Source organism: Hippoglossus stenolepis, chromosome 16 (genome assembly GCF_022539355.2).
Source record: "Hippoglossus stenolepis isolate QCI-W04-F060 chromosome 16, HSTE1.2, whole genome shotgun sequence".
Taxonomy (NCBI): Eukaryota; Metazoa; Chordata; class Actinopteri; order Pleuronectiformes; family Pleuronectidae; genus Hippoglossus; species Hippoglossus stenolepis.
In genome coordinates, this window is record NC_061498.1 from 3530086 (window position 1) to 3556436 (window position 26351).

Consider the following 26351-nt stretch of genomic DNA (forward strand, 5'->3'; position numbering starts at 1 on the left):
GAAGTGAGAGGAATTGATGTCGGGGTAGAAAAAGAGACACGAACCCTTTTTGGCAGCTGCGTTTATCGCGACATGAGCACATGAAAGTCTCACCTTCAACAGTCCTGCTTGTTCCACAGCTGCTCTCCAGTCACTCCGACCCCCGGGTGAGCGGAGCTGGCCTGTGAAACCAGCTGATTCAGACAGGACACACACTTTTGCAAAGTCTACTTCACTGGCAGATTGAGAGTTCCGGTGGAATCACAGGAAGGTGCTGGGGTTTTCAGCGACAGCCAGGTGGAAGTACTCCGGCTGGCCGTCGCTCTGCACGCTGACGATCGTCTCCCTGCGACGGACCTTGGTGGACAGTGTCTTCCTCTTCTCCAAGCCCTCCCTCCCACCGCCAGCCTTCTCCAGGCCGGACACGATCATCTCCGCCAGGTCCTGCTGGAGCCGCTGGAAGTTCTCCCTGAGACAGAAGCATCAATATACTTCAGATAAGGGTATACATGTGGGAAGACGCAGCATTTCACATTTCCTTCAAAAACAAGGCGTTCATGAGAGTAGGTAGTACTCATACGAGGATAAGGAGTGTAGCTCTCAGCTTTTATCATGCGGTAGATGTGTCAGTAGATCTACTCACGCTGTGGGCGGTGTCGGCAGGTTGTATTTCCCCCCAGTCACCCCAGTCAACCAGTACGTCATCTCTTTACCTTTACCCTGTAAGTCATTTACACACACACACACACACACACACACACACACACAGGAAATTAAACCAGGAACCACTTATCTGCACAGTTTACACTACACACAAAGAGCCAAAGCAAACCTTCAGGTACGTCTCTCCTCTCTTTTCATATTGAAACTCGCAGTCCGTCCTCTGCAGGATGCTGATGGTGGAGTGGCTGACGTGAATTCTCAGAGCTGGAGAAAAATAACAAGGAGTCATCACAGTCAGACTTTCATCTTTCTTTCATTCTGTGGGAAGAGAAGATCAGGAGCTGCGACTGAATCACAAATACAGTGTGTGAGAGTGTTTGAGAGTGTGTGTGAGCGTGTGTAAGTGTGTGTAATTGTGTATTAGAGTTTGTGAGAGTGTGTGAGTTTGTAAGAGTGTGTGAGTGTGTGAGAGTGTGTGAGAGTTTGTGGGAGTCTGTGAGAGTGTGTGAGAGTGTGTGAGAGTTTGTGAGAGTGTGTGAGAGTTTGTAAGAGTCTATGAGAGTTTGTGAGAGTGTGTGAGAGTTTGTGAGAGTGTGAGAGTGTGTGAGAGTGTGAGAGTGTGTGGGAGTGTGTGAGAGTTTGTAAGAGTCTATGAGAGTGTGTGTGAGTTTGTAAGAGTGTGTGAGAGTGTGTGGGAGTGTGTGAGAGTTTGTAAGAGTCTATGAGAGTTTGTGAGAGTGTGTGAGTGTGTGAGAGTTTGTAGAGAGTGTGTGAGAGTGTGTGGGAGTGTGTGAGAGTTTGAGTCTATGAGAGTGTGTGTGAGTTTGTGAGAGTGTGTGAGAGTGTGTGAGAGTGTGTGAGAGTGTGTGTGAGTTTGTAAGAAGTCTGTGAGTGTGTGTAAGTGTGTATGAGAGTTTGTGAGAGTGTGTGAGAGTGTGTGTGTCTCTTACGCAGGCCTGTGGACTCCACGCGTGAGGCCGTGTTCACTGTATCTCCGAACAGACAGTAGCGAGGCATCTTGTTTCCCACCACTCCTGCCGCACATGGACCTACACACAAATACACACAACCTTCATTCACCTCATCGTCCTGTTCACTGAGGGAAGGTTATAGTTTATAATAAACAAGATAAAATGCTGTTACCTGAATGAACACCGATACGGATCCACAGGGGGATCCCAGGCAGGTGCTGCAGCTCAAACGTCCCCACAAAAGCCAGGATGTCCAGGGCCATGTGAGCGATGTCCACTGCGTGCCTGTCTCCGTTGCGTCTGGGCAAACCTGACGCAACCATGTACGCGTCTCCTATCGTCTCAACCTGAGAGACAGACGATGAAAACCGTTTTTAAAATCAACCACAAACACCGGGTAAGTGTATGTCAGTTGTCTGTCTGTGATAACTTTGAGTCAATAACCTTATAGACGTCATGGTGGTCCAGGATGCTGTCAAAGTTCTTGTAGATGTCGTTGAGCATGTCCACCACCTCCATGGGGGTGCTGTAGTGGCAGAGGGTGGTGAATCCCACGATGTCGCTGAAATAAACAGTCACCTCCTCGAAAAGCTCTGGCTCCACCCGGCCCGTCTCCTTCAGTGAACGCACCACAGGGCTGAGGACAGGGAGAGACGCCATTTATTAACAGCTTCTAGTGACATGAAAACTGCTGTCAGGTACAAGGGGGGGGCAGGCCTCCACACGGGGGGGAATCATGGCTTTTATAACCAAGGGGACAAGAACTAGATTTAGGAATGAAAATATTGTTTCGAATCATTATACATCTTTGCATTACGTATATCTTTTTAGCTTTTTTACTTGAAAAAAGTCCTGAATATCCACCATAAAAAGACTCTTTTCTGCAGAAAATGTATTAAAATATAAACAAGAGGTCGTATGCCTCCTCCAAACAGGGCAGTTTCAGTCTAGATTAAAAAGATTCCAGACTCATACGAGGTCACTGTGACCTTTGACCTTTGTCCACTGAAATCTAAACCAGTGAATGTGTGAGTCCAAGTAACAACTGGTTAAAGTTTAAAGAAGTTCAGGTGCTGTGAGGCCACCGTGGCCTTTGACCTTTGACCATCCGGATCTAATCAGTTAGTCTGTGAGTCTAAGTGAACATTTGTGCTGAGTTTAAACCTAAAGGAGTTTTTAAGATAATGTGTTAACAAGGGAAGAAAGGGTTTGTGTTAGGTCACTTTGACCTTTGACCTCCACCTTCTAATCAGGTCATCCTTGAGTCCAAGTGAATGTTTGTGCAGGATGTGATGGGATTTCCTACGTTTGTTCACAAGAAGCTTAACCTTGGATCTTCAACCACCAAAATCTAATCAATTCATTTTTAAGTCAACTTGAACAACCTGTAGAACAACATTGGTACGAAGCTGCGATGCAACATGACAAATATAAATCAAAAAGTCCTTCTTGCTTTAAAACATTTCTCTTTAGCTGCTAAATTGTCCCTTATGTCTTGGACTTTGTCTCAAAATGTGTCTGGCGCTCGGCAGGAAGGATACAAGAGGGTTTGTCACACTGAATGATCCTCATGAGAAAGGTTTTTGCAGGTTTGATTCAGTCTAAACTAAAATGCTTTACACAGCTGGGGGAGCATTCAGGGGTGAGGGGCCTTTTCATTTTCAACATTTGACCGACGTCCCTGTTTCCAGCCGCGCTCACGTACCCGGGCAGTAACATGAAGTTGAGGCGATCGGCTCGGTCCCTCTCAGCTTTGTAGAGACACGTCCTCTCCTCCACCAGACGCTCCAGAGTCCTGGAGTAGTTCTGCAGGCGACGGATCAGATTGTCCATGTACGTCTCAGTGGCTTGGTTGTGCAGGTTACTGTGAAAGAGGAAACATAATGTATATAACTACTCACAACTACTCACATTATTCATATTCCCTATCATGCACGAAGAGAGCTGCATTAATCGACATTAAATTATGGCCAAAAATATGTGGACACCCCTGTCTTTTCTACCACTGCATGAAAGACTGGTTTTGGAATGAGATGATAAACATTGACGTGCTGTATTTATGTAATGATCTGGTGCCCACACACAATTAACCATGTTGTATGTTAGGAATAATTAGAACACGCTAAATAAACGTGTGGTTTTGACGTACCTGAAAATCTTACCCAGAGTTCCCTCTATTCTTTTAAAATCTGGCCTCCGCTCTTGGTCTTCATCCCAGCAGTTCTTTATGAGCACATACAACTAAACACACACACACAGACACACACACACGCAGACAGAGAGCGAATCAGAGGGAGGGAAGGTTTGTTCTCAGTGAGTAAACATCAGGCTCGGTGTGTGTGGCTGCGTCCTCGTCAGTGTTTGGAGGCCGACGTACCTCGACCTCGTTCTCTGAGGCGCCGTCGAAGTTGAGGTGGGGTCTGAACATGACCACGTCGGTGGGATACTGAACTCTGTGGATCATCTCTGAGGAATCAGACCAACGTCAGGTAAACAAGGTGAGTGAGATGTTGTTCATCAGCTGGAATACGTTTTTCTGTCTTGTTGTTTATGGTGGTATGATATGATATGATATGATAGTTTGATATACCTATGATATCCGAGCAGTTCTGTGTGTAGAACGGGTCTTTCCTCATAATGATCTCATGGGCAATGATGGCGTAGCTGTAGACGTCACCTTTTTGAGACACCCCGCCTTTACGGAGATGCTCCGGGGCCGTCCACACATCTGAGAGGAGGAGAGGAGAGGAGAGGGAGAGGGAGAGGAGAGGAGAGGAGAGGAGAGGAGGAGGTGAGGAGGAGAGAAGGAGAGGAGAGGAGAGGAGAGGAGGAGAGGAGAGGAGAGGAGAGGAGAGGAGGAGAGGAGAGGAGAGGAGGAGAGGCTGAGCTGTTGGTTCTCAGTGTTTACAACCGTCCATCTTGATGATGGAAGGGTCGGTCTCACCTCTGCCTGGACTCAGGATGGTGTGGCAGCCGAAGTCTGTGATCTTCACCACCATACGGTTGTCGACCACACAGTTGGTGGACTTGAGGCGTCCGTGCACTGCAATATTACTGGAGTGGAGATAGGACATTCCCTGTAGGAGATAAGAAGCATGTAAGGACTTTCTAATCCTGCATGTTTCAATAGGAAAATGCTGCAACATCTGAATAAATACCGCTGAGGGAAAAATGAATCCTGTATAATAATGTGAGAGTGTAGTTAGTTTCCTATGCTGTCCGTCATAGAGAGGAGCTGAATGAACCAACAAATAAAAAATGAAAAACCACTTGACAAACCTTTGCTATGTCGTACATGACTGAGATCTTGAATTCCATATCCATGAAAGTTTCGTCAGGGTAGGAGATCATGTCGTTCAGAATGGTCTGGGAAAAAAAACAGATAAAGATCATTTTTACTACTGTGCTGTGCTCAGTTTATGGATCTGTGTGTGTTCATTAAACTGTGTCCATCAAATGAACAGATCAGTCATTGTGAGCTTTAGAGAAAAGAGGTCACAGAAATTGATCATAAACAACATGCAAATTCAGAGCAATTTCATGTTTGTTGGTTCGATTCTTTTGCTGAATTACGCAAAAACCTATCCCCCGATTTTCGTGAAGGTTTGTGGAGAGGTGGTGCGTGTGTGTGTGTGTGTGTGTGTGTGTGTGTGTGTGTGTGTGTGTGTGTGTGTGTGTGTGTGTGTGTGTGTGTGTGTGTGTGTGTGTGTGTGTGTGACCTTGTGCTCTCACCCTGAGGGATCCCCGCTGACACAGCTCAAACACCCCGAACACACCGTACTCAAACTTCACCGTGCCGTAGAACTTGGTCAGGTTGTAGTAATCGATGCGCAGCAGCTGAAACATGAAGACGTGGCAGGAGAGGAGAATCAGTGAGGAGGTGAAACCACGTCCCAGTGCTCTGCTTTGTAAACACACGGAGGTTTCCTCACAGTGTTGAGCTCGATCTTCTGGTCCTCGTTGAAGTCGCCGTCTAAGTGCTTCAGCTCTTTCAAGATCACCGGCTGGAGAAGAGAGAGAAAACACGGTCAAACTCGGAGAGAACAAGCTCGACGGGATCAGGTCTTTCTGCTGATTCTTTCTTCTGGCAGGTTGGATGCCGGTACCTTCTTGTCGTAGCGGCCTCGATGGGAGAAGTACTTGCTGTCCTTCCTCTTAACTTCATCTATCTGTTATATAAATACACACAAAGTACAGGAAGAGAAGAGTAGAGAGTGTTACTCACACAGTACCTTCTTTATGGAACACTGGATGACTATTCAACGCATTACACTCAAATATCACTGTTTTATATTACCTGAAGTACCTTCCCAGAACTAAAGTAACTATAATTAAAAGATATAAATATATATATTCTACTCTATAACATTTCAGAGGGAAACATTACATTTTTCTCCACACTACTTAAACCAGTGGTTCCCAAATATTTTGTCCTGTGACCCAAAATAAAAGTAAAATAAAAAAATAATAAAAGTTAAAGAAAAGTCATGTCTGCTTAATACTACTACTACTACTACTTATAATAATAATAATTATTATAATAATGTTGATGAGTGAGGCCATCTACCTTCAGCGAGACTTCCTTCTCATCCAGTGGACCAATCAGGAGCGGGTTGATGTGAGACCACTTCTTCTGCATGAGACGTTCTTTCCTGTTCTGCCTTTATTTTTAAACACACACACACACACACACACACACACACACACACACACACACACACACACACACACACACACACACACACACACACACACACACGAGTACGGGAATTACAGAATTGTGTGAAAGCTACGTAACAAATTTCCACTAAATCTTTCATCATATTTTATTGATTTCTCAGAGGACTGATATTTATGAGTGTGTGTAACTTGGTGCAGATCCAAATAAAGCCTCGTGCTTTGTCTAATAAGAGTAAAGTGCATGTGACACCTGTGCTCGGGCTGTGACACATGTCTCCTCTCTACCTGTAGAAGATGAGAGCGATGGCCGTCACCACGATGACACTGAAACTCAGCACGATCACAATCACATCCTGCTTATTCAGACCTGGAATCAAACGCACAGTGGCCTCATCAAGCACAACATTCACAGTGACTCCTGGATTAAAGAATATCACTCTACCATCACATTGTTCTCATTTTGATTACATTATTGAATATTAAAATGTGTGTTTTACTGTGTGGGTTTTCTGGCAAGTCTTGAGGCAGTCGGTTCTCTTTCCACGGCAGGACGGGGTTGGGGTTCGTCACTCTGGATTTGTTACACGACGTATCAAACACTAACAGGGTTTCATACTGGAGGGGAGACAAAGCAGAAACAACAAATGACGACCTTCACGCCGACTCAAGCGAAGCAGCGACAGTGTCAATGACAGGAGTCTCACCCTGCCAGTGATGGGGGACGTGTAAAGCACCGAGAAGTTAACATCTCTGTCGCCGTATTCATCGAGCACGTAGTGTCCTCCCATACCTGCAAGAACCAAACACATACAAACATAACTCGATGAGTACAGAAACTTTAACCAATCTTCATAATGGAACAAATGACTGCATAAGTTGCAATTGTTGTTACATGATACTAGTCTAAGTGATCTACTGCACCCCCACCCTGCAGGCTGTGCCCCCTTTACTTTCTACTTCCACATGTGTTTAGTTTGTGTTCACTCACTTCACTTTGCATCATAACTCGGGTCCTGTACGTACCGTCAAAGGAGGCGTTTCCAAACGGGTTGTAATTCAGAGGCACATTATTCGATGCCCTGTTGTGTTGCTGGCTGAGCATTCGGTCTCTGAGCACTTTGCCAAACAGCAGCGTGCCGTCGTGATACCCGGCCACGTAGTCATTTATCTGCTCATCACAGTGGAAGAGAAAGAGTCAGACGCCTGCACCATAGTGGAAACACTCTCCTTCGCAGAGTTGCTTGTGAGTTGCAGCTCACCGTGTTGTTGTACGTTGTGTTTGACGCAGAGCTGTAGTTCCTCGGTGGCAGAGTGATCACCAGCACGTCCTTCATGAACTTATTGGACATCGTGTCGACATAATAATCAGGGCTGGAGGACGGTAAAGGGAACAAAAGATTCATGTAGGTCCACGGTTTCAGTGTAAAGGCAAAAAGGCAAAGTCGTGGCCAGGCTTACTTGTAAATATCGAGGAGAATGAACATGATGTCCTCGTCTATCTGGCCCACCCTCCTCTTCGCTGAGACGATCTCATCACGGCTCCCACATAAGATGAAAACTGAAATAAATAAACCAGTTTCAAGAGGGAGAAAACATTTGAGCTGAACTACTTTTCCAGTATCTGTACAGCATCTGCATCTGCTCTCCTTACAGAGAGATATAATGTTTTCAGGTCTTCAGGGATGAAGCTGACATGTTACTCAAACGACCTAAACACTACCCACTGTTGCTCAGTCTTTTCTTGGAAGTGAGAGCGTCCCTCAGCTCGTCGTCACCACGCAGCATCTGCCTGTTGGTCCCTGCGGCAAAGTTGGCAGAGGGGGCCTCCAGAGCGTTGATGTACCTGCAGAGATAAAGAAAAAAACCCACTGGTAGATGCTGGAGAGGCGAATGAACAACGGTCTCTAAAGTGACCTGCAGCCTGTGGCCTCTCACCAGAAGCAGTCCTCGGTCACGTTGCTGGACTTCTTGTAGACGTAGACGGTGTTCCACCAATCTTTGAACGGCAAAGTTTCGTTCATGAAGTTGAGCAGTAAGTCTGAGATCTTGCGAGCCGGAGGCAGAATCCGGGTCAGTTTGGGCTTGTAGTCGCACGAGAGGCCGAAGCTCCCAGCGGAGATGATGGGGATGCTCAGGCTCAGGCCAAGTTCATCACTGAGGCAAATGACAAGGGGTCGTTAAGTGTGTGATACAAACTGTGTCTCAATTCAGGGGTTAGGGGGGTTAGGGGTGTAGGGGTTGGGGTTAGGGTTAGGGGGAGGGGGTAGGGTAGGGGTAGGGGTTAGGTGGTCCCTGAATTGGAGCTATAGAGAGAAAGAGAGTCATACTCACTCCACTAACTGGAATGTGGCGTAAGTGCACGAAGGCCCCAGCATGACGCATCCGACTTCATTAGTATCCTGCGTGATACATGTAGTTATCGTGTCATCAGAGGTTTTATCAGTGCATCAGTTTATCAGGGTTTAATAACAGCATGAATCATCAGTCTGTGATTTCAGTGGAGTTGTTTCACCTTTAGTTTAGTTCTACTACAGTGGCCCAGAGGTCTCACACAATCGGATTGCAAGAGCCACAACAGAACTGCAAAGGTGACAACACGACGGAAACACAACCACAACAGAAGTGAGTGACTAGGGACAATGAAACAAGCAGAGTTGATGCTGGTCTCATGGAGGTTTTACTCTACAGGTGCTTGGGTGAACGCACCTGAACCGAAACAACTCACATAGACAAACATCACATTTTGAGATGCGCAGCTTTTCACAAATGACCTCTTGCTTCACCGCAGTCGCAGCAAGTGACTCTGCTCATAGAAGAGTCAACATCCATTGCCCATCACTTCCATTGCGGTTGTGTTCCCATTGTGTGGCTTTTGCATTCGCGTGTTTTCCGTGATTGCGCTTGTGTGAGACGTTAAAACATTCAAATGACGATTATACATTTAAATGCCACAGATCCATAACACCAGGGGCCTGAGGAGATTAAACTTTGCTGTTCTTGTCCACTTATCTGTTCACAGAAGCTCAAACAATGCAACCACACTCACATAGAGCCTCTTGAGTATCGCCACTCCCTCACAGGTGCTGCTGCCACAGCCCTGCCGGTTGTACACGGTGGTGTCGACGCCGCTGAAGTTCGCCGTCAGAGTGAAATTTAACTCTGGAGTTATGGGAACAAGATAACAAGAGTAATTAATATTTTTTTTAAATGACCTCTGACACTTTAAACTAATCTATGTTGCAATTAGATTAATGTGATGTATTATGCTCTGGGAGGAATTTTGGAAACGAAAAGAAATAATGAAAGTCATAGTTTTAGGAGGTTGATTTAAATGCTCGACTAAAACCAAAGTCTTCCTGAAGTCTCCTCTGGTTCACTGGTCAGGAATCAAACCTCCACACTTTTTGATGTTGACCTCAATGACATCAATGGGTCCATAACTCTGAGTTAAATTAAATTCCATTTAAGAAAATTGGTATTGAACATTCAGATTTTCATCTGGTTTTGTTCTGATCTCATTAACCTGAACATGACAGTTTATTCTTGCTGCTGCTGCTGTTTGTATTTAGAGAATATTTAAAACCGTGCCACATGGATGCAACATCCGTGGTTCGAATCCGACCAGGAACTTTAGTTGTACATCATATGTCATATGTTACAGCCTGGTAATACCAATGTGTCTGAGACCTCGCCGATTATTTTGGATTTCAAACGGCTGTTATCAACAACCTCTTGATGGAACTGGACAGATCTACAACCAGAGCAATGGAACATGGTGTTTCCGTTGAAGCTGTAAGTGCAGTTACTTCCTCCTTTTAGAGAAAGTGTACCATTTCATTTGTTTTGTACTTCTCTCCACATCCTCGTCAGCCCTCTTGGTGGCTTCAGTCATAATATCAAAACTGCCATTAAAAAAAAATAACTCAACCTGTCTGTGATTCTCGAGTTTTATCTTTATCTAGAATAGGAAATAGTCCAAAACAGATCTCATCCATACAAATAAAGGTTTGGGCTGTTTCTTGACTGACGACCTCTTCTTACTCTGCAGAGTATCATTCTTATCATCTGTGTTAGTAGATCAGACTGTTTATTATCTGTAGGATCCATTGAGATTCATGCTGGAACTCTCAGTCCATACCGTGGTCAATGTTCGTCTGCGTGTCCTCCTTGATAGCGTCTTCCACAGCCGCCTGCACAAGTGGTCGACTCCACTCGGATGTGTTGTCCTCCAGCAGGACAACATTAATGGTGTATTTACGGCCGGATGACAAACAGTCATCCAGCATCTTGTGGCCGACCACCCCCACTATCAGCACTGACAGGTAAAGCAAACTGTGTGTGCTGTGCATCTTGATCCTTGGGATTTTCCTCGTCCGATCAGAAGTCCCCTCCACCGTCTCTACATGTCAAGAAACAGACACAACTCTGCTCAGATAAAAGAAAGCTGCTCCTTACGTTCGTCCGCCTGGACAGATCCTCTCCATGGACAACGTACGTCCAGAAACAGAAGGGAACGCTTCGTCGACTAAGCAGAAGTCAACTTGATTCAGTCGTCCAGCATCCACACGGGAGAAGAAAATAAACTTCAGTGTCAGATATATATTGATTTGAGCCTCTTTCAGTAAATATGGCCTGAGGAGAAGAGGAGCAGACTCCACAGTTGCTCCTCTGGTGCGAGACGGAGATCAATAATCCTCCACCTTGGTACGGGCTGGTCTACCTGTCCTGCATGTGTTAATGAACAACTGTGCAGTGTCCATGCACCAGTCAGAGGGAGGGTGGGGCAGGAGAGACTCCCACAGCCCCTCTGGATTGACGTCTCTGTTAGAAACTCACCAAGATCATAAGAATTCACTGTGTTTGTGTCTTTTTCTATGTTTCATCATCTAACTGAATAAAATCAGGGATTATTCCTAAATCTCCATTTATGACCAGTTTGTCTGCGAGTGAGTGTGAGAATAAAACCACCTCTTTAATATCTTTGCAATGACAAGAACAGATCAATTCTAGTTTCACGACTTAAAAAAACATATATGTAGATGGTGGAATCAGTGCTGACAAATATTTAGCCCTTAAACACAATCTGGTTTGTTGTGAGGACAGAGAGAGGCGGGGGGAAGCTTGTGTGGTGAGAGGAGCAAAGGTCAAAGGAGGCCATAAAAGTGAGGGCTTGTGTGGAGCTGATAAATATTGTCTGTAATAAAAGCAGGGCGGATTAACTCTAGAAAAGTCAGTGCACCAGTCACACCTCATTCTGAGAAAACCAGCTTTAATCCTGACAATGGAAAACAATCCACTGGACGAATTACAATCACTTTCCTTATTTTTCAATTAACTCTTTGGCCTGTGCCTCCTGGGAACTGTGTACAAATAAAAGTTATGTTGCCACAGCCTGAGAGGATGATATCAAAAACCTTTAGAACCAAAGAACCAATTCTCAAAAATATTACATTTACTACTCTTAGTGAGTTCAGGAAACGAACGAGTGGCTGAGAGGCTGAGGTCGGGAGTCAGGAAGAGTTTGAATGACGCGCTAAGCAGAAAGAATCACTGAGATTTAACCTGGGGGTAGGATGAAGTTTTCGAACTTCACAAGTAAGTATACATTTAAGTAGCAGAGTTGAAATACACATATTGCTATACTGGTTAAAAGTATTACAGTAAATCAATCAGTACTTTAAAATAAAATAAAAAAGATGTTATTGTTGTTTCACTAACTGAATGTCCCAGTTCTCAAACAGGTTTAGTCTCACGTCATCTCACATTTCTGGTGAAATAATCCACAATCAGACTTTTACCTTTATCTGTTTTTGTCATATGAACCAGTTACACGTGTTTGTGTTGTATCTTTTACAGTCTTTACTCTGAAGGCCTGAACCTTGCTTGTACGACTCGTGACTGAATCCTCTGTCTCACACTGTTCTGCTGCTTTTCTGCTGATAAGACGGATTTAAAGGACCAGAGTGGAGGATTTAGTTGCATCTGTGGCTGTGGGGCTGCAGATCTAATTCAATATGCAAGTAGGAGAAGCTTCAATTCAGGTTGAGGTAATGCAGGAACGTGAGCGTCCGTCAGTGGAGCCAGTGTTTGGTTTGTCTGGGCTCATTCTACGCTTAAGAAAACACAATAATCATTAGTTTCAGGTGTTTGTACAGGAATGAAAACATGATTATTGATTTTATATTTCCTTTCTGCCAATAGTTCCCCACTGAATCCTTCACGCTGGTCCTTTAAAGAGAAATTACCCTCCGGAAGCTCTGCAGCGAACAGTGTGACACATGTATCCTGTTGGATTTCCTTAAATAGACTCACATTCAACAACAAAACCCACGACATTATCATACAAAGCAAACACATGAAAATGGGCTAATGCTCAGTGTTTCCTCCAAAACCTCCTGTCCTCCCAGTATCATCACAGGGTTTCCTGTGTGGCCACCACCTTACGGGGTCGTAAACGTGTTAAACAAACACGCCGTGTGACGTTGTAATAGCACGGTGGGTAGAGGCACAGCCATTTACACAGTTTATTGTGAGGAGGCTTTCCATCTCAGCAGAAGCTGTGGTATTATCAGGCAGAGGAAGTGAAAACATCCCAAATGGGACAAAACTCTTAGTTTTATTGTCTCTTCGCAGACGTTTAATAGCAAGTGAACGCTGTTAATGTCGCTCTGCAGCAAATGTGTCCAACTGAGCACTTTCGCCTCAAAGGTAGATAAGGTTATTTCCAGTCAACTCACACGTAGGCCACACACACACGTACACACACACACACGCACACACACACATTCACACACACAGGTAAGTTGATGTGGAAAAAGTATCTTCTGTTTCACCCTATTGACCCCATCACAAACTTGGATGCTAAAGATTTTACAGAGATTATATGCAGTTATAAATTTGACATGTGTAAGTAGAAGGTCATCATACCTCCGCCAAGGCTGCACCAACTTTCACACACTCATGGATATCAGTTCCCTAAATGTCCCTAGAGGTGCCTGATCTTTTTCATCAAGATCCAAGAGTTATTCCCTGGGAAAGTTGTTCTATGTCTTCTAATCTACGTTAACATAAGTCAAAAAAAGTTCCTGAATCCCCCCCCCCTGATTCGGGTTCCACACTAGAGTTTTAATGGGCTATTTCCTGATCGATTCCACATCCTACGGCCAAGTTTTACTTTTTATATGATCCTGCTGAGAAACAGACAAACCAACCAACCAGCTGGAGGAAGAACAAAACCTCCTCTGTGAAGGTAATTAATAATTTACTGTTGTTTTAACAATCGTAAATCATGTCATAATCATTCTAAACTCAGAAATGTTGAATATCGTGAGGATTTGAAGGTTGGCACCGATGTGTATTTATCGACAACTAAAAACAATCCCCACAGAGACACTATTTATTCTTATATTCATCCAAATCAACAGTGTAAAGCTGAATTTAAAAAGCCTCTGTGACCTATTTTTGAATGTTTACACAGGAACGAACGCAACAGAAAAGTCAGGAAGTGTTAACAAGACACAAACTGTGTTGGTTTTGGTCTTAATCTTGTGGGATTTGCTGAGGATAGATACGAAAGAAATGTTCTTATCCTCTGAATAAAGGTTAAAGTTGTAAGACCCTGTTTGCCGGAGCTGGAAGAAACATGCTGATGATAAAGAAGCGTGTTAAAATTTCAGAAGCTAATGATTAGACTGTTTATGATAAGTCTGGCTGCCTCCTTGCTCATATCAATTACTAATTACTAACTTGCTAATAAATCAACAGCCGATAAATGAGAGTCCTCGGTGACACCAAATAGTTCCTCTTTCGCCACAACGAAGCTGAACACGACTAATCACCACGAGGTCAACACAAACTGATACCCTACACCTGCCAAGACACACAACATGTATGTCAAATTCTACGCTGAAAGGGGTCACACAGCTCCGAGTTGTGATACTTATTTAGATTTATGAGGGCTGTGAAATGCAGAATAGATAAAAAAACATACAAGTGATTTATGGTGCCAGTATTAAGCCTGACCCCGGTTGCAAAACTGCCACAGACCAGAATTTGTACCAACAATCAGCAGAGAGAGTCCAAGTGACCAGAGGAGATCAATCCACCGACAGACCAGCGCGTTATACTACCGCCAATAAAATGTATAAGTCAACCCCTCGGAAAAATTATAAAGATATAAAGTACAGATATTCCAGTTAAAAAAACATCTAACAAACAAAACAACGATAATAATAATAATAATAATTAATTGCTGTTGCTAAATACTGACATTTCCCAGCCTGGTAGTTTTGAATTTACAAATTGTGGTATCAAGTAAGTAAAGTGGTATTTTAAAGGTTTAAAATACTGAAAATTATGATATTATGATAAAAACTTAAACAAATAAGTCGTTAAAAGTAACAAAGTTTTAGGGAGGGGACATTTTTGTCCCGAAGCTGCTGCCAGGAAGTTTTCTTAACGAGCCCTGAGGGTTAAAAACACATTTTTAAAAGTAGGATGGGAAATTTTAACTCTTCATGTCACAATTTGACATTTTTAAAACTGACGATGTTACATATTAATCTTAATATGTCGTGTCAGCTGTGTTTCCATGACTGATGACGACTGCAGCGATTTCCACTTCTGCTTTGACAAACTGAGATGGAAATAAAAGTTGACTCAGACACCTGTAAAGCAAATATTTGGGTTATTGTCATATGTAATGAAAAGGACTGGGGGGCTATTTGTTAAGATCATAACTTCAGTGAACACAGTGTCACAGATGTAGAACATGATGTGCACAGAAATGTATCTAACTGGGAGTTCTGGATAATGGCCTGACACAGTAAATCTGTCCCTTATGATACTTCATGTCTTTTGCTTAGATCGTTACTGTGTTAAAACTTCAAAAATCAACCCAATTATTGTTTTATGCTTTCACACAACTTACTCACTGAACCTGAAAAGTCCACGAACATCTGAAATGTGAGCGAGCACCTCTCCCACAATGCACCAGCTCGGTCTCTCTCCCACTCTGCCCCCTTGTGGATGTGTCGGCTCAGTTGAGATGAGACGCAGCAGAGTTGTTGTTGAAACCAGGACGTCCATTCACACATTGTGTTTTTATTTCTTTGGTTTGCTTCACCACAAAAAAAAGTTTCATTGGTGAAACAGAGGATGTTTGTGAGAAAAATGTCCCAATAGCTTACGTAAAGAGCAGTGTGATAAAGTTCTAGCTTATCTCAGATAGGTTATTCTAATCTGATCTAACTGCAGATCATTTAAACTAATGTAATCTAATGCATCATAATCTAATCTGGAGAGAAAAAGGACAATAAACAGAACATTACTATTCCTTATGTTGAGGACGTATCTGAAACTCACATGAGGCTCCTCAACAAACATTACATCCTCGTGCACTTTGAAACTTCTGTGAACGTCGATAAAACACAAGTGTACGCAGGTCAATGACACAACACGGTAGAGTCACCTCCTCAGGTCAGGTCTCCTGCGTCTGAAGAACATGGGACAGTAACCTGAACATCCTGAGCTGAGACAAAGAAGCTGACGACATCACACTGAACAGAGGAGGTGGTCTGTGACACCACTCATCAGCCAGTGGGCTCGAAAACCAGTTTAACCAGCACTCGTGTGAGTTGTTAGGGTCTCGTGAGGGGGTCGAATACTCTCACGTGACTTCAAAGACTCAAATAAGACCCAAAGTACTCTAGATGTGTGAAGCCTCTCTAAGTGCTGTGGACACACCCAAGAAACAGACGTGTTACAATGTGAATGCACTCTGCAACGGTGGTGGATGCATGTTTCCATTGAAGATAATGAATTCGTCAGCACAAAAAGACACAACATCTGAACATCGCAACAACAAACAAGTATGTTTCTGTGCACGCATCCACAACAGAGTGTACACGAGGCCTGAGAAGTCAAGCTAGGGGGTAAAGAAGCCTTTAGTTTGAGTGGAGACACGTCTTCAAGAACCTCAAACCAGTCCAGTGTCCCTCTGAATAATAAAGATGTCCACCTTCTGCATTATTTAGTGAAGCCAAAGCATCTCGATCGCCCCCTAGTGTCTGGAAGCAGTACAGCTCACAAATCCCACCTCCTTTGGGATAAGGCTTCATTTCTGGATAATCAAGTGGAGACGCTTCATCCATATTTATTTACAATCTGTGAAATGGAAGTCAGTGAATATTACGCCGTGGGATTTAATGCAATAACCTCAGAAAAGTGTAGTTGAAAGTTTTTTGTAATTAAGAAACTGTAACAAACATAAACCTGCAAAACCAATTCAACATCTGAGCAATATTCTGCATATTTCTTTATATACATGTTATTATATCTTCAGGAACGTACTCACACCTCTGTACTTAATTACTTCACTTATTATTCATGTTTGTCTTTGCTCTTCCGTAGTTTCTCCTCATTGATAAATAACTTCTTCACATGTTATTTTTGTTTCCTGTTTACTTTCCTCTGCGGAGCCTTCTGTTGTGTCCCGCCCCCTTTTGTCGACGTCGTGCCCCGTCCCCCTGCTGTGATTGGCTGTCGGCCGGGCTTGCGCTACCCTGTTGTAAAACCGACCGACACGTCGTGCACGAGTGTTTCTGTCGAGCGATCCGAGCCGAGCCGAGCTGAATCGGACCGAGCCGAGACAGCTGCAGTGTAGAGACGAGCAGGAAAGAGGAAGAAGAGCAAGAAGAAGAGGATTCACCTTCATCTGTTTGATTTATTCCTTCACATCAGCTGATTTCTGGTTTTCCTGCGCGTGAACGTGATTAATTGCATTCAATTTCGTTACTATTATTTATATTTGTCGCGCGTGCATTCGCTTGTGCACCTGTAAGACTTCGTGATCAGAGGGGACATCTGCACACAAGGGAAACTCTGCAGAAGAAGAGGAGGAAGAAGAAGAAGAAGAGGAGGAAGAAGAGGAAGAAGAGGAAGAGGAGGAAGAAGAAGAAGAGGAGGAAGAAGAAGAAGAAGAAGATGGAGAAATCAAACGGCTTCTCCTCGGACAGAACCGTCCTGTGTCTGTTCGACGTGGACGGAACCCTGACTCGACCCAGAGAGGTGAGTTCTGCTCATTGTCAGCTTCCGTCCTGTGCGTCCTGTGTCCCCTGTCCCTGGAGACAGACTCTGAGCCCAGAGGACAATGTGTCTCCTTCACCTCACACTGTGTTTTAACTCATTACTGCAGCTCCTTCCATTCCCCTGCACCAGCATCACACAGTGTTTACTGTGTCTGATAGACGCCCTGCTGTGTGATGGGGTCATGTGGGTTGATATCTTGTTACCCATCTACCTAAATACACACAGACTCTGTCCTGAGGCGGCCACCTCCTGTGTTTCTATGAATCAATATATATATATAATCAACAATCTATTTACTTAGGTTGTTTCCATTAATGTTGTGTTTTAAAAGGAGAGAAATCATCTTTATTATTGTGTGTTTTATGTAATAATTTGTGTGTCCTCCTTGAGTTTGAATGCCTGGGTTCACCTAAGGTAACGTGTGTCGAGATATTACACAACGCAGCCTCCTCCTGTGCAACTCACACTCTTTTCTTCCACGTGGTAGTAAATTGTAGATCTGTTTCCAATAACCAACACCTCCCTCAAGAGGAATCCTGCAGCTGTGTGCATTGTTTTCTGATGACACTAAGTTTAAAAAGCCTAAACTACACTGTGCAACACACTTAACGTGATTAAATGCGTGTTCTGCAGAAAATCGACCCACAGCTGGACGAGTTCTTCCAGACTCTGAGGAGGAAGGTGAAGATCGGCATCGTGGGCGGGTCGGACTACTCCAAAATCGCAGAGCAGCTCGGGGAGGGGGACGACGGTGAGCTTCCTGCTTCCTGCCTAAAGACAAACAGATGCTTTACACACTGTGCAATCACTCACTAAGCTGGGTCACACCATGTGACCTGACACTTTTTACTGTGCGCTCCGAGAGCAGAGCAGAGAGGATGCGAACCGTTTAAGAGAGAAAAGCTGAACATCCTGACTTCATCAGACGATGATAACACGACAAGGGAAATGACTTCAGCTTTTATAATCGTCCCTTTTCTGTGTTGCAACTCATGAGGCTGCGTAAGATATGACTTCATTATGAGTAACTGTTGCATTTCAATTTATCATGGATTCCTGGAAGCGGTTTCCCAACAGCACGTCCAGAGCCACAGTTCAAAATAACCGACACACTAAATGTAACCCCCCGTGCCTCTTGCTGACATCTGAGCTCACGCGACACGACCCCGGTGGTTAAGTTAACCGTTATTTACCAGGGACCCAATCACGCCGGCACAGTGACCCGTCCGCCGCAGTGCCAACAGCGTCCCAGCCGAGTGAACACAAACACACACTGGCACAGGCCGGCTGAAAACCTGTCGGTCAGTAAAAATGAGGCTGCAGCTAGAATGCAGACGTAATGTGCCGAGAGCGAGGTCGGGGGGTTCATGCCAAATGTGCCAAAGGTGAAGCTTTTCATATTTCATGATGCTCCCGGTCCGAGTGGTTGCAGTTTCCCAAAAGCTTACTCACAGAGCAGTAAACTTCTATCGTATCTTGACGTACAGAGACAAATAACTATTCACTCTCACATTCACACCTACAGTCAATTAAGGACGGTGGGAGGAAGCCAAAGTACACAAAGAAAACGCACACAGGCACTGGGAGAACGTGCAAACTCAGACTCACACAGAGTCATTTGGAATTTGAACCAGGAACCTCAAGGAGCCCTAATTTAACTTCAGAGAAGAAAAGGATAATAAATGGATGAAGTGGTCATCTATCAAAACATTTTTTAAAGTGAAGAATAAAAAGTTTTCTCACGTTGTTATGTAGTAATAATTATGATAGTAATAACTAATGAGGAATCCGTTAATAAAGTGTCACCATCTATTAAATAATCCCTATTCAGCCGTTATTATCGTCCTCTAAATCCTGGTTCAAGCTAAAGCAGCTTGAGTGCTGAGTGACACAGAACACACAGGCCTCAGTGGGAAGGTCACACAGATTAAACTTGACTTTTCCAGGCAGTGTAATGTTCAGTGTAACGTGCACCCAGGGAAATATAGTGTTCTGTTCCTGTTCCTCTGTATTAATAGCTGAGGTCGGCCGCTGAGTGTGCAGGTTGTTAAAGAGCCAGGTGAGAACGTGTAGTTTCACCTCTCTCTCCTCTCTTGCAGTGATTCAGAAGTTTGACTACGTGTTTGCCGAGAACGGGACGGTGCAGTATAAAGACGGGAAACTCCTCTCAAAACATGTAAGTGCACGTCGCTCACAGTGTCACCGGGTGTGTCCCTGAGCTGATGATGATCACAAACAGTGCGACAGAGCAGAACATTTCTCTTTATTAACGACGCTTGTTTTCACGGCGGCAGGCGATTCAGAACCAACTCGGGGAGGAGCTTCTGCAGGACCTGATCAACTTCTGCCTCAGCTACATGGGGCTCATCAAGCTGCCAAAGAAAAGGTGACACTGACCCAACTCACACGACAGTTCGGCCACAACAGACATGAACTCTACAGAATGTCTGCACAGTTGGGTCCTGACCCACATGCACAACGTAGAAGGAGATTCTCCGCTCAGACGTGTTCAACAGTTTACAGCTGTATGACACATCTTTACCTCCTGAAATGTTTTTAGTCTTTTTGTTTTTATCCGTTTTACGTTGTTCGCGTGTTAGAAACGTCAACAACTCGCCCGCTCGCCCGCGGTGAATCCTGCGGAGACTCTCCTGCTGTGTTCTCACATGGAGATCACTCGGAGATTATCCAGAGGTTTAACTAGGGGGCCGGCAGGAGAAACTCTCACATACAGAATGTCAGGAGATTATCTGGAGATCAATGCATGTGTGAAAGCAGCTCTAGTCACTTAATGCCCTCAAGTGGAGACACACACACACACACACACACACACACACACACACACACACACACACACACACACACACACACACACACTCATCCCTGGAATGCTTGAATACCAAACCTCCTTATCAGCACTGATCTGTCGAAGCAAAACAAATGTGTCTCTTTGGTTCACCTGGAATAAACCCAGTCTGAGTTATTTTAAAGTGTCTTTATCTTCATTTCATTTCCAGTAGACCAGGAAGAGGAAGTTGCTTCTCCTGTCAATTAAACAAACCACACATTTGATCTTGTTTATTTGAATACAGAGCAAGAAGTGAGATCAGAGTGACCACTAAAGTGTGAACTAAGGTACTTGAGTACCTCTTTTAACTAGATAAACAGGGCCTCTGTCTCAGTTAAGTGTTTTGAATGTCCTTTAACCATTTTAACTCCACCTGCAGGGGGACGTTCATTGAGTTCAGGAGTGGAATGCTCAACGTGTCTCCCATCGGTCGGAGCTGCTCGCCGGAGGAGCGAATCGAATTCTCTGAAATCGACAAGGTAAAGTATTTTGTCATCAGCACGTTATTTTTGACCTGGTGTTCGTGTTCATGCCGATATGGAGGCAGGAGATAGCAGCAGAGGAAGCAAAGTTTCACTCTTAAACTGCCATGTGCTTATATTTATACATCTGCATCCTCGGTTACATTAATATACTGTAGTAGGTGATGTGGACATGATCATTTCAACAAATTCTATCAGTGTTAAATAATCACACGTCTTTTTCTTTCTCTCCTCAGAGGGAGAAGATCAGGGAGAAATTTGTTGCAGCACTGAAAGAGAAGTTCGCTGGAAAAGGTCTACGGTTCACTAAAGGTGAGAGAGTGGAAGGATGAAAGATCGTTTACAGAAGTTTTCTGTAATGCAGTCGAAAAAGAGTCAACATCTGAAGTCAACAAACGTCATTTCAATCAGGAGAGACGCTCACTGTCATGAGATATGAAACAACGTCCTCACCCTCTTCTCTGATAAAGGCCAGTGATCATTAGACGAGAGCGTCCGTGTGTGGTTTGTTTGTCTGACCCCTGAACAGCCTGCGGCACCTCACAGAGCACGTAGGCAAACATCAAGTCTCCCATTCACCTCACTGCTGCCGTGTTGCCAAACGGGAAGAGGGATAATGGTTAACTGACGGCTCCTCACGTCCGACACGTTGTCCTCGTTGAGAGCGAGAGGCAGCAGGGCCTTCGCTTCCAAAGCACGTAAAACTGGTTTGTCATTTAACTGAGCAGCTGGAAAACAAGAACACGGATGAGCTTGTTTTTCCTCCTCGGAGACAAAGTTGAGTCTCAGTCTGTCTCCGGAGAACGTCAGGAGAACGTCCGGAGCTCAGTGCACGTCAGAGAGCAGCTTTATACGACCCCAAAATCTGCATGTCCATCACAACATACATTATATTCTATGCAGCACCTTGAGATCTTGTTTACCACTGGCGTTGGGTTACGGGTCGGCTGGACGCCATCGTCACAGCTGTCCTTGAAGCGGACAGTGACCTGTTGTTGTTGTGAGCGGCCTCCTCTCAGGCCTCAGTTATTCTCCCTCGCTGACGCACACACAGCAGTTTGCGCTGCGGCCACGCAGACAGAACAAACTGGAGGGCGACCGACACAAGCACAGACAAACTCCTTGTCTGTAGTTAAAGAGAAGCCATTTGAGACGTGTGTGTGTGTACATGTCTCATATAGTGGTTTAGATAAGATAAGATATTTTCCATAGTCCATTTTTCTCTGGTATTTTTCACCTATTGTGTCCTTTAACACAACATGTGTAGCAACCTTTATGTATTGATTTATGATAGCAGCTCTGCTCAGGCCCCTGCAGAAGTGGCTGAATCACTGAGATCTTTATGTTCTGGGTTTGAAAGGGTCCGGGACGGAGGCGTGTGGAGGGCGTGTGAGGGATTCCGGCCTCTGATTGGCCGGTTGCCACTCAACTGTTTCCTTTGTTATTGACTCTTTAAAGTGTCAGCTGAGAGACAAAGCAGTGGAGTCGAGGGGGGAGGGATGACGGATCGAAGAAAGGAAGCAGGAACTCTGCAGGAGAGATTTCAGCCTGATTTCACAGTTGAAAGGTCGCAGCGATCATTGGGCTCAGCTGAGCGACAACAGATTTATTAAGTGGCAGAGCAGGATGAGCTGTAACGAGCCAGAGCGGCAGAGTGTGTGTGTGTGCGAAATCACACATTGCAAACACAGTGTGTCTTTGTGTGGACACACGTCCTCAGAGCTGTGTGTCTCTGCTGCGGCTGAACAGCCTCCATCAGCTGCTCGGGGTGTAAATAACGTTTGTTCTGAGGTGGAAGGGAGCTGAAGGGGAAGTAGTCAGCAACATATGGAAGAGACTGGTTGTAAAGATGTACTGTAAAGTCAACATGTCCCCAAAACAACTTGATAAATGTGCATTAACTGGTGTGATTGTCCTGTGTACGCTGCAGGGAGTCGTTCAGAGGTGGAGAGTGAGTATAACTCTGGTCCTCTTGTTTCAGGCGGTCTCATCAGCTTTGACATTTTCCCGGAGGGCTGGGACAAGAGGCTGTGTCTGGAGCGGCTGGAGAGAGAGGGCCTGGACACCATCTACTTCTTCGGCAACGAGACCACGGACGTAAGTTCACGTTGAGAAGTGTAGAGCTACATGCACTCCTGTGGTGTTCACAAAACAAAAAGAGAGAAGGAGCAATTCTGCATTTGCCTGTAATTTTCAAAAACCTTGGGCTCAGCTCGGGTCCGGACACAAGAACTCCCACCCTGAACAGTGAGGTCAAACAATGAGGCTGCTTGATCAGTGTTATCACAAAGATGTTGGACAGGGCTGAGGTCAGGGAGCCGATGAGGGAGTTTGCTAAGTTTGCTCTGTAAACATTAACAAACTGAAGTGTTACAGTGTTTGTCCAGGTCACATGACACAATGGTAGATGACTGAAAGAATGCTGCTCTGGGTCGTTTTTTGAGAAACAGAAGAAACACGACGTGTCCTCGTGTAAAAATGAATGATTCTCTCTGCAGGGAGGAAACGACTTTGAGATCTTCAACGACCCGCGGACCATCGGTTTCACAGTTTACAGCCCAGACGACACGGTCAGACTCTGTCGGGAACTTTTCTGTGACGCTGCACCGAACGACTCCTGACACGTCTCCCCCCGCCCTTTTACCCACAAGCCCCTCTGAACTGTAGGTTTCTGCTCATATGACTGTTTTTTTTATGAAACACTAACAGGTACCACTACTGATTTTTTTATTATCCTTTTAACTTTTGGGGTGATTTGACTTCCGGGGTGATTTCTGAAGTTTCGTTTTTAAAGGGACAGTAAGTGTTACATGAAGATGTGTGTTAATAATGTGCCAGAAGACGTGTTGGAATGTGTGTAGCATGCAACAAGCTAACAAAACGCTTCGAGAGATTACGAAAGAAAAGTTAATACTGTAGTAGAGTTTAAAATTATGTTTTGCACTAACGTTGGGATAATCTTTTACCAGTAGTTGTTGAATTCTACTGAAGCACGGAGAGATGATATTTAACAGGTGACTTTTGCGATGAGATACGGTGGAAGCGTTGAAGGAGACGGGGACATTTTCCTCCTCGAGAGTCGAGGACGTATGAATCATTCCAGATGTTGTGATGTGTCTGAACTGGAGGTAATTTATTGATGGTGCGATCCCCTGAATGTCAAACGTCTGTGTTCACCTCACAAAGCTGCTGGAAACGAGAGAAGCTTGATGTTGTATTTATATTTAAAACTGAACATTACTGACTCGATGAATTCATCTTAACCAGGGAATTAAGCTACTCTGACTCTGTCAGGCAGTACGACAACTTTAATCTTTTTTTACAGCTGTACCAGGACCTGCAGGCTGTTTGCTCACTGACTGTTCTGATGACTGTTGCTTTTTTTAAAGTTGTGCTGTTTTCAACAACAGCGTAGAGGGTGTTTGTGAAAATACCTTTTTTATTGTTTTTAAAACTGCCAGTTTAATTTTACCATAACAAGTTAATCGTCTGTTTTTCTGTTCTGTGTCAGAAAGGTAATTTCTGTTGTGAATCGGAGGCTTTTGATGAGTCGCCTGTAAACACTCCATCACCATGTAAACACACAGAATTCACTTCTAACATGTCACTGATGCAAACTCTTAAGATCCATCACGTTGTTTTTCAGTCATTTAAGGATTTAAAAAGTATTTCAATTGACTGTAATAAATCTTTTTTGATAACATTTCACTGACTTCAGTTCTTCAGCGTCTTTATAAAACCAGTTAAACCAAACTTTACAGCAGGCTGCAGAGTCTCCTCCCCACCTCACCACTGGAGGGCACCAGACATGTTTCCACACTGGGTCTTGAAATACATTTTAATTTTGGACTAACAGAAGCTGGAGCTAATCCCAGCTGACAGGGGGCGGGAGGCGAGGTGCATCCTGGACAAGTCGCCGGCGTATCGCAGGGTCAACACACAGAGACAAACATTTCAATTTAATTAAAAGGTATTAAGTGTATGTTTATAATTAAGACATGAATGTTAGAATTATGGGTCAAAAACAGCCTCGGGTCTGAGTGAAGGTTTGTGCCTCACATGATGAAAAGTTCTCCAGCGGCTCTGAGATGCAACGTTCAACAAGAAGAAGACGGTCGTACGGACTGGATTTGAAGACTTTGAAGGGATTTAATAAAAAGGTATTACGATTATTTTGAATCCTGTGATTTTGACGCCGGTGCAGAGTCAAAAAGAGACATTACATCATGATCGTTGGGCTGATGACATCACTGTGACATCATTATGGACAACATTTAAAGACTTTGCAGGAGTAAAGGTAATAAGTTGTGATGTGCGTCCCTGAGTCTGAATGAATGTTTGAATTTGCAAAGTAAAGATATTATTGTCATAAAGAGACATTACATCATGATGGTTGGGCTGATGACGTCACTGTGACCTCATCACAGGACCCATCACACCTGACAACCTGAAGAAAGACAGCGTCAACGAAACCTGTGGATCTGAAAATGCTTTAATGTTCTTTCAAGGCTCAGCAGAAGACGTCATGGGGACCACCACCCCCCCACCCCACTGTGGCTCGCCCACTGAACAAAGTGCTCTCTGATGGGACAAATCAACCGAGGTTCATGTCAAACTGATTCACCAACAGAGAAGATGAGATGAGACGAGGCTCTATGGGACAGACGGGACAGAAATGATGTGAAGTTTACAACCTGACTGACAAACAACATTTTCTGAGACAGTGACTCTATCGACAGCAGATGTGAAGTCATGTAGCTCATCGTCCCCACGACTCACACACAGATTCAACTTCTTTCCAACAGTAGAAAAAGAGATTCAGGAATAGTTTAGTTTTTTCGTGGCTCCAGATTCTTTAAAAACAGTTCACAGGTCAAATTTCTTCCGTGCAAGATTTTCACTGAAGCTCCCAAAACATAGAGCTTGTAATCTGAGGACACACAAATAAATATTTCAAATAAATAAACACAAACAAGACAATACAACCAAGGGTATGCGTTTTCTTTCCAAGGGGAAAAATCTCGTTTCCATTCACAGGAGAATACTGAATACATTTTCTTCATGTTTTTGAAACCATGTTGACTTATCATATGGTTTGTTCTCTTCAGCTCCTGCTCTCACTTTATGTTTTTCTGGATTCCCAACTTCGAACCTTCAAAACAAAACTTCTTAATCACCCCAATGTCGTGTTTTTATCTGGTGACCTGGATCTCGACAGAAGGAAGTCACATGACTGTTCAACGTGGAGTTTAGCGTTTGTATTTCTATGCCCTTACTACGTAGGACTAGCTGTTGTTCTTCATCCACTAGCATGTGATTAGCTGCTATACGGATCATTACCCTGTCATTTCATCTTTCTCTTACTTCCATTATCTCTGTTGTTTTATTCAGACTGTAACATTTTCTTTCCAGTTCAGTGTTGCAATAACAAGTCATCTGCCCCTCACATGAGAGACTGGAAACTTTGGTGAAGTAAACAAAGTCATAAGAAGGGAAGTGAAACTGAAGACAGCCTCTTGTCCTAAGTCGCTCTCCTCCCTGTTCATACACTCAGCGGTCACACCTCACCACCACTGTATGATTCCATCAGACATTTGACTTTGAACAGAAAGTAAAGATAAATGAAACATGTGACTCCCG

At 44.2% G+C, this 26351-nt stretch overlaps 2 protein-coding genes across 2 annotated transcripts; one reads left to right on the top strand and one right to left on the bottom strand.

Moving 5' to 3' along the window:
• Positions 1-240: 240 nt before the first annotated feature.
• Positions 241-10642, bottom strand: gucy2ca (guanylate cyclase 2Ca). The gene is made up of 27 exons (XM_035181075.2): positions 10432-10642; positions 9340-9452; positions 8625-8692; positions 8229-8447; positions 8018-8136; positions 7752-7851; positions 7553-7664; positions 7317-7461; positions 6998-7083; positions 6791-6908; positions 6579-6660; positions 6181-6274; positions 5720-5782; positions 5546-5617; positions 5346-5450; positions 4893-4979; positions 4558-4690; positions 4204-4341; positions 3991-4079; positions 3763-3854; positions 3319-3477; positions 2058-2250; positions 1786-1960; positions 1593-1691; positions 812-906; positions 623-699; positions 241-448 (listed from the first exon to the last, which is right to left on the bottom strand). Exons 1-27 carry the CDS (start codon positions 10640-10642, stop codon positions 241-243), a joined length of 3252 nt encoding a protein of 1083 aa, XP_035036966.2.
• A 6219-nt stretch (positions 10643-16861) lies between these two features.
• Positions 16862-24414, top strand: LOC118123304 (phosphomannomutase 1). Its single transcript, XM_035180645.2, has 8 exons — positions 16862-17360; positions 18015-18132; positions 19481-19557; positions 19676-19767; positions 20609-20708; positions 20948-21023; positions 22693-22808; positions 23210-24414. The coding sequence occupies exons 1-8, from the start codon at positions 17277-17279 to the stop codon at positions 23330-23332; spliced, it is 786 nt and encodes a 261-aa protein (XP_035036536.1). The 5' UTR covers positions 16862-17276; the 3' UTR covers positions 23333-24414.
• The last annotated feature ends 1937 nt before the right edge of the window (positions 24415-26351 follow it).